Source organism: Myotis yumanensis, unplaced genomic scaffold (assembly GCF_028538775.1).
Source record: "Myotis yumanensis isolate MYYU_CA2020_CCGP unplaced genomic scaffold, mMyoYum1.0.hap1 SCAF_1, whole genome shotgun sequence".
NCBI classification, from domain to species: domain Eukaryota; kingdom Metazoa; phylum Chordata; class Mammalia; order Chiroptera; family Vespertilionidae; genus Myotis; species Myotis yumanensis.
This window is the reverse complement of record NW_027223752.1, coordinates 165,158-182,152: the sequence shown is the minus strand read 5'-3', so window position 1 is coordinate 182,152 and position 16,995 is coordinate 165,158. Positions and strand designations below refer to the sequence as shown.

Below are 16,995 nucleotides of genomic sequence, written 5' to 3'. Positions count from 1 at the left end.
AGTCTGCGTTGTGCGCCAGGCAGCCAGAGCTGCGTTCTCCCTGACCCAGCCCTTCAGTGAGGAAAGGCCCGCATGACCACTAGTGCCCAGCAGGCCTTCCACACCACACGGAGCTCTAGGCCTGGCTGCCCCCAGCAGGGAGCGCCCCACCCCGCGGAGCTGGCCCTGTGGGGAGCCGAGAGCCACCACAGGACAACGGGGCACCGCCCTGAGGTGGACAAGCAAGCCTCATTTTTCTTAAGTTCAACTCAAAAACTAAAAAGCGTAAGATCCCACTTAAAGTCCTCACGAATGTCAATCCCAGTGTTTCCAGTGAACAACCAGGAGGTCACAGGTGAGACCTGCCTCACATTACGTGTTTTCCCAGAGAAATGTGACAAACGCTGGGTCCCCTGAGCCGCTGGTCACTGTGCAGACACCTGAGCCCCGGGACAAGGTGGCCCAGGACGCTCCCTGGGCGCTCAGAGCAGCGGGTGATTCTCACGGACACGAAGGACCGGCGAGGCGCCACCTCTTTCACTTCTGCCCCCTCTGCTGTCGCGGGCCGTCTGCGGTCCCCTCGGCGCCCCCACTTCCTCCAGCACAGACACACTCACAGCCTGCCTGCCCCGACACGCCAGCCCCAGGGTGAGAACAGGAGAATGACTGCGACTTCCCTGTTAGGACACTTCCCACAGGTCCACACGCACCGAACCCGACCTGGGTCCGAGCCTCTGCAGCTTCGCAGCAAAAGGCCAGGGAGGTGACAGCTGAGGACGGCTGAGAGGTCGCAGTCGCCGGCCCAGCGAGGGTCCTCAGTGCGGGGTGCGGAGGAGGGACAGCAGCCAGTCTGGTCTACCTGAGCCCCCTCACCAGCCCCAAAGCCCTGTCGACTGCCATGGCTCCAGCAAGCTCCTGGCATCACCGGCCACGCGGGGCTTGCCCAGCCCTCCGCCCACAGACAGCCCCCAGGGCTCCGGGCTGCCCTGACAGCAGGAGACCAAGCACCGGTGTCCCCGGGGAGCACCGCCGTGGAAGGCCCAAGCTGGGTACGCGGCTGGACAAAGGGTGGGGTGCAGGACGACCCGAGGAGGCGACAGCTGCCCGAACGTGCCTTCGAGGCCGCCAGGCTAACGGTGTGACACTCTGTGCAGGTGTCAATGGGTCCAGCCCCAGAACCACTCGCCACAGCCGGAGTGAAGCGAGGGGTGGCCGGGCTGCCACCTGCAGCACGCAGACAGCAGTGACTTCCCCGGCACACAGCGGGCCACCCCTCCTTCCAGTTCCTGATGGCTTCCACCCGGCAAGGGTGGTCTGCGCCCCAGTCTGCCCTGACCCCTACCCTCCGGCAAACTCTCACCACTGTCCCCACTCCCAGGCCTCCGGGCCGTCCGGCCGACTGCCGTCCCACTCCGTTCCAGACCAGAGTGACCCTCCCACAGAGGGCCACGCCACACTGTCCCCCTCCACGGCTGTGGACGTGGCTGTGAGACTAGCCCAGCCGCCATCCAGCCCACAGCGGGGCCTTCAGTGAGAAGGGGCAGCACTGGACACTCAGGCCCCGGAGCCACTCACTTCCACTGTGTAATAAACTCAGCACGGAACACCAGCAAGTGCTGACAAAAGGCAAACAGAAAAGCAACACAGAAAAGGGCATTTTCCTATAGGAAGGGCTGAAGACATGAACAGGGAAAAGCTGAAGAAGCCAATGTGAAGTATGGGGAAGGGGAAGGGTTTTAGCTAAACGTTAATCAGCTCCTTAAATGTCTGGGGTTCATTAACATGCCCCGCGGGGAAATGCGGGGGTCGGGGTGAATCAACCTCGGGGCTCCAGGAGGAAGGGCGGGCCCCAGGGCCGGGCTGGTGCCGGGAGAGGAAGGGAGGTGATGCCCGCCCCGCCCGGCCGGCACCGCCGCCTGGAACACGAACCCCTGACCCCGCCACAGCCGGGCACCAGCCCTCACTCAGGACCGTCAGCAAGTCCTGCCCTGACAGGAAACACCTCCCAACAGTGTGTACAAATTACATCTCAAATGGAACAAGAAATACCTCATTTTTACAATTAAATCCCCAAATAGCTCTCTTCCCCACAAAAGCATCCTGGGACAAAAGTATAGGAAGGATTTATTAACAGCCGATTTGTCCTGTTAGGAAAACACTAGGAATAAGGAAATGGTATAAGCAGGACAGGAAAATGGCTGGTTCCTTCCACAATAAACAGCAGAAAGAAAGGAGGAAGGAGCCGGGGGTGAAAGGGGAATAATGCCACGTGCAGCAGAGAACAAATCCACGAAAAACAACAACAAAAAGGGGGAATTTAAACCATGACTACTTGATTGTACTGTGGGGTTTTTAATGTCATAATGTTATCACGGCTGTTTTTAAAGAAAGCCCTGTTTCCTTGCAGTGAGACGACATGGCTAGGGGTTGCCTCAGAATACCCTCCTGGGGAAAAGGGGGGGAAAAAGGAAGCAAGGCTGACCAGGCCTTGACAACTGCTGAGACGGTGACTGGAACGGGGGTTCTCTCTCTACTCTTCAGGTGTCTGAAACTCCTATCATAACAAAATTAAACATTTGTAACAAGAAATTGTCACCACTTTTCAGGGGACTGATTACAACAATAAGACTATCAACACAGGAACAAGTCACGCCACTCCAAGAAGGGCAGTGCCATCTTCCTACCGAGTCCCCGCTACTGCAGAGCTAGTGGGGGACAGCCGAGGGCCTGACCACAGACACGAGGCTGAACATTTTTGAGAAACGAGTTTCCTTTTACAAACACTCAAACCAGAGCGACTGACTCCACGTGCTGCGAGCTCCCACCCCAGCCGCACAGCAGTTTTCCTCCCGGACGCGGATCTGGGCAGGAGAGTCGGCCACGTGCCAGGGCACTGGTTACGAGCCTGTTTCACTGCTGGCATTCCTTCTGGGTCATAAAGCAGTTTACGAGCTGGTAAGATCTGTACCAACTCTGCAGGGCTGGCGTGACTAATGGTTCCAGCACTCGGCATAACCGCTGCGCACCCCGGATCTGATCAGAAATACCGCTCCAGCAGGACTTTGCCCTCTGCCTGTACGAGGTTTACCTCCGCACTCACTGCTAAATGTTTACCTAAAGACGCCCTCTCTGAGGCGGTGCTGAGAACACTCTGGGGGCATGGAAAACTAGTCACAGTTCTCCCCACCAGACTTTGTTTTAATAACATTTAAAGTTCATTTTACTGGAGAATATTTTTCTCAGATAATAAATATAGTATCTTAAGCCTCACTAAACTTGCAATACAATCAGGGTTTGATTCACAGTCAGGGCACATGCCCGGTTGCGGGCTCGATCTCCAGTGTGGGGCGTGCAGGAAGCAGCCGATCAATGAACCTCTCTCATCATTGCTGTTTCTCTCTCTCTCTCCCACTTCCTTCCTCTCTGAAAGCAATAAAAATATATATTAAAAAAGAAGAAAGGAAAATCACTAGAAAAAGTTCCAAGGTAAGCAAAGAACCGACCCCAAAAGAAACAAATAAATCAGAAAAACGAAAATTATTAGCATCCAGAAAGAAGCCATACACCTATGTGGTCAACTGATTTTGACAAGGATGCCAAGACTACTCCATGGGGAAAGAACAGTCTCTTCCACAAATGGTGCTGGAACAACAGAACACCCACATGCAAAGAATGACTGTGGACTCCCTATCTCACACCATATATAAAAATGGAATCGCCTAGCCAGTGTGGCTCAGTGGACAGAGCGTAGGCCCGAGGACTGAAGGGTCCCAGGTTCAATTCCGGTCAAGGGCACATGAGTGGGTTTCGGACTCAGTCCCCAGTAGGGGGCCTGCAGGAGGCAGTTGATCGATGACTCCCTCTCATCATTGATGTTTCTCTCTCTCCCTTTCCCTTCCTCTCTGAAATCAATAAAAATATATTTTAAAAAATAAAATAGCCCTAACCGGTTTGGCTCAGTGGATAGAGTGTTGGCCTGCGGACTCAAGGATCCTGGGTTCAATTCCGGTCAAGGGCATGTACCTTGGTTGTGGGCACATCCCCAGTAGGGGGTGTGCAGGAGGCAGATTGATGTTTCTCTCTCATCAATGTTTCTCTTATCCCTCTCCCTTCCTCTCTGTAAAAAATCAATAAAATATATTTAAAAAATAAATAAAAATAAAAATGGGCTCAACATGGATCACAGACCTAAATGTAAGAGAGAAACTATAAAATCTTAAAAGAAAACATAGGTATAAATCTTTGTGACGTTGAATTTGGCAATGTATCCTCAGATATGAAAATTAAAGCAACAACAAAAAATTTAACTGGACTTCATCAAAATTAAAAACTTTTGCTTCAAAGGAAACCATCAGGAAACCCATAGAACAAGAGAAAATATTTGCCAATCACAGACTGATGAAGGCTTGTATCCAGAATATGTAAGGAACTCTGAGAACTCAACAAAACGACAACACAGAAAATGAACAACGGAATAACAGACGTTTCCACAATGATATACCAATGATCAATACACACAAGGGAAGAGGCTCAGCATTATCAGCCTTAAGGAAAGGCAAACCAAACCACACGCATCTTGTCCGCACCCACGGACAAGACTAAAAAGACAGTAAGTACTGAGGAGGATGTGGAGAAGCCGGGCCCTCACGTGCTGCTGGTGGGCCCCGACGTGCTGACCGGGGAAAGCGGCCGTGGAACAGCCTGCAGCTCCTCAAACACTCACTACGAAGGACCCAGCAACTCCCAGACATGCACCCACGGAAAACGGAAACACGCCCATGAATAAAACCTGCACATGAATGTTCACGCGGCATTAGCATAAACAAAAGGTAGGAACAACCCCAATGTTCATCCACCGATAAACAGATGAACAAAATGTGGACTACCCGTGTAACAGAGAACTACTCAGCAATAAAGAGGAATGAAACACAGACATATCCTTGAAAACACTATGCTAAGCGAAACAATCCAGGCACAACAGGTCGCGTAATATATGACCCATTCACAGGAATATCCAAAATAGGCAACTACATAATAAAAGTAGATTAGTGGCTGCGGGGGCTGGGGAGGAGGAGCTGGGGTGGTGCTAAAGGGCACAGGGGTTTCCTGAGGTGATGAAGATGTTCTGGAATGGGACAGGGGAGACGGCTGCACGGCTATCCCCTAAGACACCGCATTATACAACTGAAACAGGTAGATTACATATGACCTATGTCTCAATGAAGCTGTTACCAAAAATAAGTAAGTAAACAGTAGAAATCATTTGGTAATTGAAAATGGCAAAGAAACCTTTCTTTTTCATTAAAATAAACAATCAATTATCTGTATAACTCAATTTACTTTTCTCTCAAATATTGCTGACAACTTGTTTTTGTTCAATAACCCTCTTAACATATTATTTCACGAGATTATCAAAACGTCAAGTCTTTCAACAACCTAACTTCAAATACTGGGTTAGATAAGAAATAAGCCCAGCCCTGACCAGTTTGGCTCGGTGGCGGGCACATCCCCAGTAGGGGGTGTGCAGGAGGCAGCTGATCGATGTTTCTCTCTCATCGATGTTTCTAACTCTCTATCCAACTCCCTTCCTCTCTGTAAAAAATCAATAAAATATATTTAAAAAAGAAATAAGCCCATTTGTGACAGAGCTGCAAAATCATTTTGTAAGGACTGCTGCATACACATTCATTATAAAATCAACATCTTTCTGAATAGTGAAGAATCAACACAAATGCTATTTCAAGTTAAAATAATGTATAGGTTAAAAAAATAAAATCAGCCCAATTTAAAGTTTTTAAACAAAATGAGGGGGACAGGGATAAAGTACAACTGAGCAACAGCCTGCAAATGTAGTTTGCGAGTCACGGTTAAGGAGGTCATTTACCTTTGCATTTCATTTATCTGTGTTTTTAGAAAATTGTGAGTGGCAAGAACATTGCTTACTCTGCTCATTTATTTTAAATGAGCGATTCTTCCTGCTCTGGAAAAAAAGCTCTGGAGCTACAGAACCAGCCAATGAAGTTCCTACACGCAGTGCCTGGGGCACAAACCCCATCCCGACATCCCACGCTGCACAGCCCAGCACCTTAGCCCCCAGGAGGCCGCCCGCCTCCTGCCAGACCCCGGAAGCACTTCCCAGACACCTTTTATCTGCCTTCAGAGCAGCCAGCACGCCACTCCCCTCCTTGTACCGTGGGCCTTTCTCCCCTCTCTCCCTTTCAATGTCCTGCAGTTACTAGAGAAAAGCTTGCCCTCCCTATTCCCATGTCTTCCTTCTACTGGAGGAATATCCTATAGAATAAAGAGCTAATATGCTAATTAGACCAAACAGCAGAATGACCTTCTAGACGAAGGGGGTGGGGGGGATGGGGGGGGCGAGGCAGCTGGGGCTGGGAGGGCCGAGTTCCTTGCACGAATTTCGTGCATCGGGCCTCTAGTTTCCAATAAATAAGTATAGAAACGGCAGTACATCCAAATCAAGGATCTAGTAACTCTTCACTCGAATGTTACCTAGAGATGAAACTGGGATAAACCCTGGGGCACCTTCCAGTTAGCACAGCGTACAGAACGTCCAGCTTATCTCTGGTCGCAAAACCCCCACTAAAATGTAGCCCACGGCTCCTGAGCTCGCAGATGACTGAGCTCCGAGAAAGAGGCTGTTTCATCACTCTCCTCTGCTGACTTCTCCTTTTCCGGAGTCCATTCACCACTGCAGTGCCTGGCACATCTTTAAGTCCTTAAGAACACTTGAATGAATGGATGACAGATGACAGCAGACCAGAAATGTCAACTTAATTTTGAGCTGGGGGAAGCGAAGCTAGCAACTGGAAGTCACCCCTGTGTGAGGCAGGGGTAATGTCGGAGCTCAGCGGCAGCCCCGGGATCTCTGGGGGCCTAAACAGTAATGGACAGAAAACACGCGTGACTCAAGCCTGCAGCAGCAACTATGCCCAGACCTCCTCCGCCATCCACACCACTCACCCCACCCTCCCAGAAAGCCGGCAGCTGGGCGCAGACCACACTCCTCACCACCCAAGCAGGAGAGGGAAGCCCCTCTCTGCGGAAACTGACAAGCCCAAGACAAAGAATTACGTTAGCAACTTCTGGTGCTATCCCCTCAAACCGGCAGGGTCCCCATCCTATTTCCTCGAGGTGAGACAACATTTAAAACTTGTCCATGCACAAAGAATTTCCAATCAGCCCGCTCATGATGATGAAAAGACAGCCAATAATCACCAGATATTTGGACAAAGGCTTCTGACATCAAAGGCAAAGACCAAAGTGGAAAACAGGAGAAAAGGACTCAGAAGAACAGCGACAGCACAGGAAACAGAAAATGTCTGTAAGTATGAATGTGCGCACATAAATCAGTAACAAATTATAACCAAGAAGAAATGCTCAAAAAAGGTATCGCCTTCATGGAACAAAATAGGATGTTGTAGAAAGAAATCCTGAGCCAGAGTGATTCAGTGGCTGAGTGTTGACCCAGGCACCAGGTCACCGGGTCAGGGCACAAGCCCGGGCTGTGGGAGTGACCTTCAGTAGGAGACATGTAAGAGGTAACCAGTCAATGTTCATGCTTTTCTCTCTTTGATGTTTCTCTCCCTCTCTCCCTCTCTCTAAAATCTATAAAAACATTGAAATGAAAGAAATATTGAGGACAAAAGCACTTAGAAATGAAACATATGACAGCAGAAATAAAAACTCAATATAAGAGCCCTGGCCAGTTTGGCTCAGTGGATAGAGCACCGGACTGAGGGGTCCGGGGTCCGATTCCGGTCAGGGGCATGTACCTTGGTTGCGGGCACATCCCCAGTGGGGAGTGTGCAGGAGGCAGCTGATCAATGTTTCTCCCTCATCGATGTTTCTAACTCTATCCTTCTCCCTTCCTCTCTATAAAAAATCAATAAAATATATTTTAAAAAAAAACAACCCTCAATATAAGAGCTAGAAGATAAAGTTGAGGGCCGCTCCTGGAAAAAAAAATCAAAACAAAAATATAATGAATGGAAGAGAGTAGGAGAAAAGGAAATTAGCAGGACACGCTAGAAGGTCCAACATCTGAATAACAGGAGATCAAGAAGGCTAGCGTGGAGAAATCAGAGAAGTGATTATCAAGAAATAACACAGAAAAGTTCCCCAAATCTGAAGGACCCGTGTCCCCGCCAAAAGCCCCGCCACCCCATCAAGGAGCCCCGGGAACAAACAGAAGGGCCTGCAAGCCTCAGAGATGGAACAAGTCCCACCGAGGCTTGGGAGTCACAAGGTCTCACTCAGGCTTCTCAGGACCAAATTTGGAAGGTAGACAGCAATGGAGTAACGCTTTCAAACTTCTGAGGAAAACTGGTTTCTAACCTGGAATTTAACACTCAGGCAAATTGTCATTGCAGTGTGAGCAAAGAAAAGGTATTTTCAGACAGGCTAGGTCAGTGGTCGGCAAACCGAGGCTGGCAAGCCACATGCGGCTCTTTGGCCCCTTGAGTGTGGCTCTTCCACAAAATACCACGTGCGGGCGCACACATACAGTGCGATTGAAACTTCTTGGCCCATGCGCAGAAGTCGATTTTCAGCCTGAGCTAGTCAATTTTGAAGAAGTGTCGTTAGAAGAAGTGGGGGGTGTCGGTCGGTCGGTCGATCGATCGATCGGGCAGTGCAGGCGGGCCGGGGGATACGCAGCAGCGTGGGGGAGGCGCGCGTGATTCATGCACGAGTTGAGTGAGCCAGTCAGTCAGCAGTCTTATTGTGCAGTGGTTAGTGCTAGTCGCGTCCGCAAATCGCACGCGGGTGACAAAAGTACCTACTCGAAGCATAAAGTTACCTGTATTTTTCCAACCAGCTGCAAATCCTACAGGTATTTTTATCATCAATTTAAGAATTGTAATTATTTTGTGTTGGTGGCTTTATTATGATAAAATGAAACATTTTTTAGGTGCCCTGTATGTTGAGATGGTTTGGACATATAGAGAGGATGAACGAAAGGAGATAGACAAAACAAGTATACAAGACACAAGACGAGTGTGGATGGGAGAGTTGGAAGGGGTCGACCTCAGCGAACGTACTGCAATCAGATTGAGGACGTTTTTTAGCAAAGGCCAGCTTAGGAGCACCCTAATTAAGTTAATAACAATGTACCTACCTATATAGTTTAAGTTTCAAAAATTTGGCTCTCAAAAGAAATTTCAATCGTTGTACTGTTGATATTTGGCTCTGTTGACTAATGAGTTTGCCGACCACTGGGCTAGGTCTCACAAAATGTATCTCTGATGGACGCTTTCTCAGGAAACCACTAGAAGACATACGCCACCCGCAGGAGGAAGGCATGAACTCCAGAAAGGGGCATTCAGCAGAGAGACACACCAATTCCCGCCAGGAAAGAAGCCGGCGGGACGGCTAAGCAGCAGCTTAGAGAGCAAGTGGAAAGGCCAGGAAAATGACAGGCTCTGCAAGGATGGAAAGCGAGAGACCACCCAGGGGTCAGACTGCACTGGGGAGTTTCGTCGAGACACCTGGGACTACATTCATGACGGTGCATGGTATCCAGGCTAAAGGAAAGAAAAAATAATTCATTCCGATAAAAACGAAAATCCCCTGTCTTTCCTAAGATTCACCTAATGACAGCAACATAAACAATGAATATCAGTTTAAACAAAAATGGTTATATAACCTTATATTTGGAAAAAAGGAGAGGAAGGGATGTGTGTTTGGGGCACAAGTTGTGGGGAAAGGGGTGAAAAGCAACAGAATATGAAGTCATTGTGGAGGTTTCTGAAAAAGGAGAGTTGATGAAATTAAAAGCAGTGTTTAAGACAGACCTGCAAAGCTATTTAAATCTGCACGTGAGAAAAGCATTCATTTAGGTCTGGGGCTTAGAGCTTCACCTAGGCCGGTGATAATGAAAATGGAAAGAAAAGGCTAAAATAAAACCGAGATATTTCAAAGCAGGTGCCAGCAGAGGCCCAGGGTTGGCGATGAAGCCGTGGAGAAAAGGAGCCCTGGCTAGGGGCTGCTTGCTTGGGAATGACTCAGGAACATGTCCAGAGTCTGAGTTTACCCAAGGGAGAGCGGGGCTGGGGGAGAGGGCAGACCATGTCATCACTCAAATTCCTAACAGTTTTCAAAGCCCTGCCCCTGCAATTTTGGAGGCTAGAGGGATCATCACCATCCCAATGGCGTTAACAATCACCTTAGAAAAATTAAGTTCCACACTCTCCAAAGAAGCTTTAAAACAGGATAAATTCAACTGAAATTTAGGAGCCCTGGCCTGGTAGCTCAGTTGGTTCAGAGTGTCGTCCTGATGCACCAAGGTTGCAGGTTCAATCCCTAGTCAGAGCACACATACTAGTAAGAATCAACCAATGAGCCGAACCGGTTTGGCTCAGTGGATAGAGCGTCGGCCTGTGGACTCAAGGGTCCCGGGTTCGATTCCGGTCAAGGGCATGTACCCTGGTTGCGGGCACATCCCCAGTGGGGGGTGTGCAGGAGGCAGCTGATTGATCTCTCTCATCAATGTTTCTAACTCTCTATCCCTCTCCCTTCTTCTCTGTAAAAAATCAATAAAATATATTAAAAAAAAAATCAACCAATGAATGCACAGATAAGTGGAACAACGCATCAATGTTTCTCTCTCTCTCTCTCTCTCTCTCTCTCAAATCAATCAATCAATTTTTAAGATTTTTTTAATTCAATTTAAATTTCTCTTTGAATTTCTCATTCTTTCCTAAGGATAACAAAATCCAAAGTCTTCTATTATATAAATGTCTTTTTTGGCAAAGCTTTAATCAAAAAACAATTCTGTTGCCAGCATCTGCCAGTCAATAAAATTCACCTACCAGTCAAAACCTAATACACAGATTGTCTGAAGTCATCCTGTAGAGTGTAACTTTTATTCCATAGGTAGTATCTTTATTTTTGTTTAAAGCATTACATATATCTCCTATTTCCCTCATTGACCCTACCAGTATCTTTTAAAAAAGTTGTTCCTCAAAAAAAAAAGTTGTTCCTCTGTAGATTTTAAGTGTATATATATATATATATACACACACACACATATATATACATACATATACATACGTATACATATATATTTTTATATACACACACACGTATATCACATTGTCAAAACACTTGGGATTTTACATTTAAGGAAAGTGTCTTTTCTTCTCAATCCATTTTCACACACATTTAAGATAATTTTAACATATTGTCATTCTGGAACATTCTAAGAATCTAAGAATCCAACTTAAACTGAGGACAGAGACTAAACAGTGTTATGTTATGGGGGTTAAGGTGATGTGATTACAGGACTGTTGCTTTTCTCAATTCTTTCTAAATTTCCTTTAATTTTATTTAGTCCCGTTTTCTTATTTTTAAAAAGGCTAAAAAATCCATATTTGGTCTCTTCCAGCAAGATCCTTATTTATTAGTCTCAACAGATACTCTTTGCCTCTTTCCCAAGAAAAGCACTCAGTAGTTGGGCCGTACTTAATGCAGTTTGGAATTAACAGTCTTGTTTGCGCATGTGCTCACCGTCATCCCCGTCAGCAGACAGGAGGGACTTCTGAGGACGGCCCGGCTGCAGCAGAAGGCGGGCCACGGCCAGGGGCAGCTGCCAGAGCAGGAGGTGAGGCTTTCACCCACCCGCGTTATTTTGCTGAAGAGCAATTTACTGACCGGATCAGCTTTTCAGGCTGCTCACTTGGTGGTGCCCTAAAGTGAGAACAAATCACTCCACTCCAACTTGATTTGCTGAAGGTCTGGGTTTAGCACAGACACAGCTGCCCACTTTAAAGTCTGTCAGTGAAGGAGGTTTTAGGAGAGAAGAGGGGAAGCCCGCATGGTAATGTTAGGCAGCTTCAGTTGTCCCATCTCATGCCATGTGCTCCACAGCTATGCGTTCTAAATAGCTATTAATAAAATCTAAACTATGTTAGCCTAATCTTTTATTATGCAACCCTAATATTTCCCTACAATTTGTATCTTATTGCTCAAAAGACCTGTTTCTCAAAAAGAGTGTTCTTGCCCTGGCCATTGTAACTGAGGTGGTTGGAGCATCGTCCGGTGCACTGAAGAGTCGTGGGTTTGATTCCCGGTCGGGTGTGTGTATGGGGACAACCAATTGATATTTCTCTCTCGCATTGATGTTCCTCTCTCTCTCTCCCCTTCTTTCCCTCTCCCCCTTCCTCTCTCTAAAATCAATAAAAAGCATACCCTTGGGTTGAGCATTTTAAAAAGTCGTAAAAATAAAGTGTCCCCGTGTTATGCAACCACCCCAGCTGGAGAAACCACTCAGATTAGAATGAATCCTGAGATGCTTAGCACCATCTGTGAAGCCTGAACTTACTGCTTTGCTAGTCATCCCACTCACACCTAGTGCTGAGCACCCATCCTCACAACGAAGACCCGCAAATTTACAGCCAAGAGGGGAGCTCTGCGCAGGGGCCGCTGCAATCACAGAGGGAAAAGCACCAAGGAGAACATTTAAAACTCCTTATGGAGCAAGTGTGTCAGGAGGAGAGAAGATGCCCTGGACCGGACCCGGGAAGCCCAAGCCCAGGTCGGCCTCCACGAGGTGTGCCTCCACCAGCCGCGAGCCCTCGACCTCCCACCCCGTCTGCGGCCAGTGGGGACCAGTGCAGAGGGCCGCTGTGGTCCATCCAATGCCAAACAGCAGCTCCATCCCAATGTAACACCAGCCATGATACTTAAGTGGCGTTGCATGTTTAACGCCGCAAAAGCATCTTTATATGACGGAGAAGAACGAACAAACCCACCTCGTTTTAGCTGTCCGTATTTGTTGCTGTTCACGTGCTGAAATTTCAGTGTCTCGTGTGCTCTGCTTCAAACAATATCGAATGTTCATTAAGAAATAGCTTAAGCTCTAGTTGGTTTGGCTCAATGGATAGAACGTCGGCCTGCGGACTGAAGGGTCCCAGGTTCGAATTCAGTCAAGGGCAACATCCCCAATAGGGGGTGTGCAGGAGGCAGCTGATCGATGTTTCTCTCATCGATGTTTCTAACTCTCTGGTATCCCTCTCCCTTCCTCTCTGTAAAAAGTCAATAAAAATATATATTTTTTTAAAAAGAAATAGCTTAAAAATACACATGCAAAGCAGGATAGTTCCAACTTTTAATTAAGGCCCGTGATTGAATAGAGGAAACTAATCAAACTATAAACACAATGAAAGGAAAATTAAAGACAAAAACCTGCCATGAAGCCAGGATGACTCTCCCATGCAGCTCTGTGGGATGAGGAAACAGGAGCAGCGACGGTCCTCTTTAAAAGGTAACAACTCTGTTACCTATACTTTCCAGGTTTCCCCAAAGACCTCCTAGTAAGTCTCCAAGTCTGAGCGCAATCAGCCATTTTTCTTCACTCAGCTTCAAGAATTCCATAGACAACTAGCAAGATTTGGAAGGTGGGAAAGGATTGGCCCTCCACATGACAGGACACAATCCAGCCAAGGTTTCAAACACCACACACAGTGTGACTCCAAAAACTCAACCATCCATGGACCAACAGCCGACACTAGTTTCCTGAGCAGAAGGAATTAGGGTCCCTGATAACGCTCCACAAAGAATTCTGTCTAAAGACCATTCTTCGCCTTCCAATCTCAATCACCAGGCATCCCAAGTAACAATAAATGATGACTGCACCCACTACCAGCACACCACCGCAGTTACATGGAGCGTATGTTAACATACAGCAGGTTAAATACTGTTTATAAAAGACATTACCATTTCATTAAAATGCCACCTTAAATTTAAGTCCATGCTTTGCCTGTGTGACTTCAAGTTTACACTTCCATGTGAATTAAGTTCTTAGGATAATGTAAGTTATTAATAACTAGTGACCCGGTGCACAGATTTGTGCACATTGAAAGGAAATGAATTAGAAGGTGGCCGGAGGGGCGGGACTGGGCAAGATGGGCCAGACACGCCCTGGAGCCAACCTCCCACGGTCCCTCCCAGCATCTGTGGAGTGAGCAGGGTCCCTCGGCAGGTGGGGTCCCTCAGCCTGGTCTGTGGGGATCAGGCCTAAACCGGCACCCTGACATCCCCCGAGGGGTCCCAGAGTGCGAGAGGGCACTCTGCAAACTTGCTGTCGTACAGGGTGTGGAATGCAAACACAAGTGTGCAGTAAACCAGATTTGGGGCCGATAGGGCCCCAGCAACAACATAACCCACGGCCGAAGGTGGAATCACACGGCCCCGTGAGGAATCGGGCTCCTCTCTGGTTCCAGGGTGCGTCACCCTAGAACCGCCGCTGCCAAGTCACTGCAGCTCAGCAGCTCCTGTGTTGAGCGTCTGGCCCCTAGTGGTCAGTGCACGTCATAGGACTGGTCGGATGGACAGAGGGACACATAGCATATTAGCCAGTCGCTATGATGCGCACGGACCACCAGGGGACAGACGCTCAATACAGGAGCTGCCCCCTGGTGTTCAGTGCACTCGCACAGGGGAAGCGCCACTCAGCCAGAAGCAGACTGCAGAGGTGGTGATGGGAGCAGTGCAGAAAGCGGGCCTAAGCCATCAGTCGGACATCCCCAGAGGAATCCCAGACTGCAAGAGGGCACAGGCTGGGCTGAGGGACCCAGGGCCGCCCCCCCCAACCCCTATATGCATGAATTTCGTGCACCAGGCCTCCAGTATAGATAATAACTTCCAAAGGGCCAGGATACAATTTTGAAAATATTTCTATCTTCGTAGCACACAGCTCCTGTTTAGATCTGGAAAGGTCAAATCTTGTAGAGGAAGACTGCCACACATGCTGGGGAGCCTCCTCCCGTGAAGCCAGATGGCGAGGGGCCTGCACCAGGACCACTGCTCCACAGGGCACCCAGCCTTGGGACGAACCCCAGTCCAGGCACAGCCCGGACCCCAGGCCACAGGCCAGCTGGTCCACACCATCCCAGCTAAAACCTTCCCCTGCTTCCTCCCTTCAATCATCCTGTTACTCCTAGGCTGTGCGGGGTTGGACCTGATTGTGGAACTGGAGTTCAAGATGAAACACTCAGGAGTGGCCAATACAATATTCAGGAGACCGAGACGTAACAGGCACCAAAGACCTCACTTTCGAGTCAACTGTGAAGCCGGTAAATTATTCAGCTGGAAATCAGGTCACTGATAAAGGACCCCAGAAAGTGAACACTCCCTCTTCCCTATATTGATGGTGACCAAGGCCGGGGGTCCCCGAGGGTCTGGGCCTCCTCCTGCCGCTGCTCTCACAGGACATCATGTCAGCATCTCCCTCAGGAGCAAAAAGCGAGGGAGGCAAGCCCTCTGGAGAACATGGCACCGTGAGCTTTAACCTGTGGACACCATTCTGGCAGGGCAGGAGGCCGTATTACAGAACACACTGGCTTGTTCCCTCATGTAAACAGCAGCTTGATCAGCCCCACAGATTAGAAATGACTGGTTCGCACTGCATGTCCTACCAGGCCGAGGACACAGATGACCCCAGGGCAGGAGTCTCACAGGTGCGGCCTGAACATGGCACAGGCGGGGTCTGCCCACCAGGTCGTTCTAGGTGAGTCTGAGGGTCTTGACAAGACACCACGGTAGCAGAAGGCGAAGCCAGAGGGTCTCACTGTCTTCTGGAGTCTCATGACCATTAAGTGGCTTAATCAAAGTTATGGCCCCATAAAGCATAACAGGTCAGCTGACCAAGGACTACAGCATCGTAGACCCGTGAATGAGGCGGGGAAGGCACGCAAAGATCAGGGGAAGGAAGTTCTCAAGGGGCTCCCACATGCTGACAATTCCCACTACCCCCAAATACTGCAGGGGTCCGGCGCAACCGCCAGGAGAAACGTCAATTTGCTCTTGCGTGGCGTGCTCCAAATAAGGCTCTCAACCCCGAAACGCCCGTGGAGGAGCCCCAGTGACGGGGCTGTAGGCCGGCTGTCACCTAGGAGATGCCCACGGGCGGGGCCCACGGGCGGTGGGGGAGGCAGACGCACAAAGCACACTCGGCGGCCCCCACGGGCCGGCAGCGCGCGTGGGGGGGGGGGGGGCGGACCGGACGCTGATCCCGGACCCCACCGCGCGGGGCGGGGGCGGATGTCCAGGCAGGGCTGCAGGAAATGATAGCCAGGCTCAGGGTGGATCTAGGAAGCGGCAGGGGCGACGGCCCGGCCAGGGGTGGGGGAGGGACGGAGGATGTGGCTCCCGGGGCAGGATGAGGGGGCGGGACGGCCGGACGCGGACGTGCGAAGGCCGCGGAGGGACCGAGAGCCGCGGAGGGACCGGCGCGCCGGGAGCGACCGGAGAGGGACGCGCGGCGGGTGGGGCGGCGGCCGGAGGGCTGCGCGGAGGAGGCGGCCGGCTGGGGAGGGGCGCGCGCACTTACCCCACTCGAGGAACTCGGCCACGTACTTGTCGCGGCGCAGGGCCGAGTGGCTGCACTCGGTATACAGGCAGACGAGCACGTCGAGCAGCGTCTCCACGCTCAGGGCGCTCTCGTGGCGCCAGGGCCCGTCGAGGAGCAGCTGCTCCAGCTTCTTGAGCCGCACCTTGGCCGACATGGTGCCGCGCGGCCCGCTCCCCACGCGCCCGCCTCTCGCCGCCCGCTCGGCAGGCCGTCAGGGCGCGCCCTCGGGGCCCCGGCGGCCGCGAGCCCCGGCAGCGTCTGGTCGCCGCCCCGTGCGCGTCGTCGCGAGCCGGCCTAGGCCGACATCTTGGGCTCGGTCCCGGCGGCGAAGCGTCTGGGGCGCCGGGCCCCACGGGTCCATGGGCCGGTCTCCTCCCCTCGGCGCCGCCGCCCTCTCCGCCCGGCGCGGCCCGCCCCGCCCGCGGCCCTCGGCCCCGCCCGCGGCCGCGCCCTCCCCGCCGCCCTGGAGCGAGCGGACCCGAGCGCTGCGCAAGCCCGGCCGGCGCCCCGGCCCGACCCAGCCCCGACCCGGCGGCCCAGCCCCGCGGCCCGCAGCCAACCAGGGCGCGGCCAGGCGGGCGCAGCCAACCACGGTGGGGCCGGCCGTCGCCGCGCTGACCTCAGCGCGCCGCCCCGCCCTGCGTCCC

The 16,995-nt window shown here is 50.7% G+C and overlaps 1 protein-coding gene across 2 annotated transcripts in view; it reads right to left on the bottom strand.

Moving 5' to 3' along the window:
- The window catches only part of CDC42BPB (CDC42 binding protein kinase beta), a 93,295-nt gene extending 76,561 nt beyond the window's left edge, over positions 1–16,734 (bottom strand). For both annotated transcript variants that reach the window (XM_070411535.1, XM_070411543.1), the window contains exon 1: positions 16,328–16,734. In XM_070411535.1, the coding sequence (XP_070267636.1) occupies positions 16,328–16,502 (175 nt within the window). In that variant the 5' untranslated portion in view covers positions 16,503–16,734. The remainder of the gene's footprint in view (positions 1–16,327) is intronic.
- Positions 16,735–16,995: the final 261 nt, after the last annotated feature.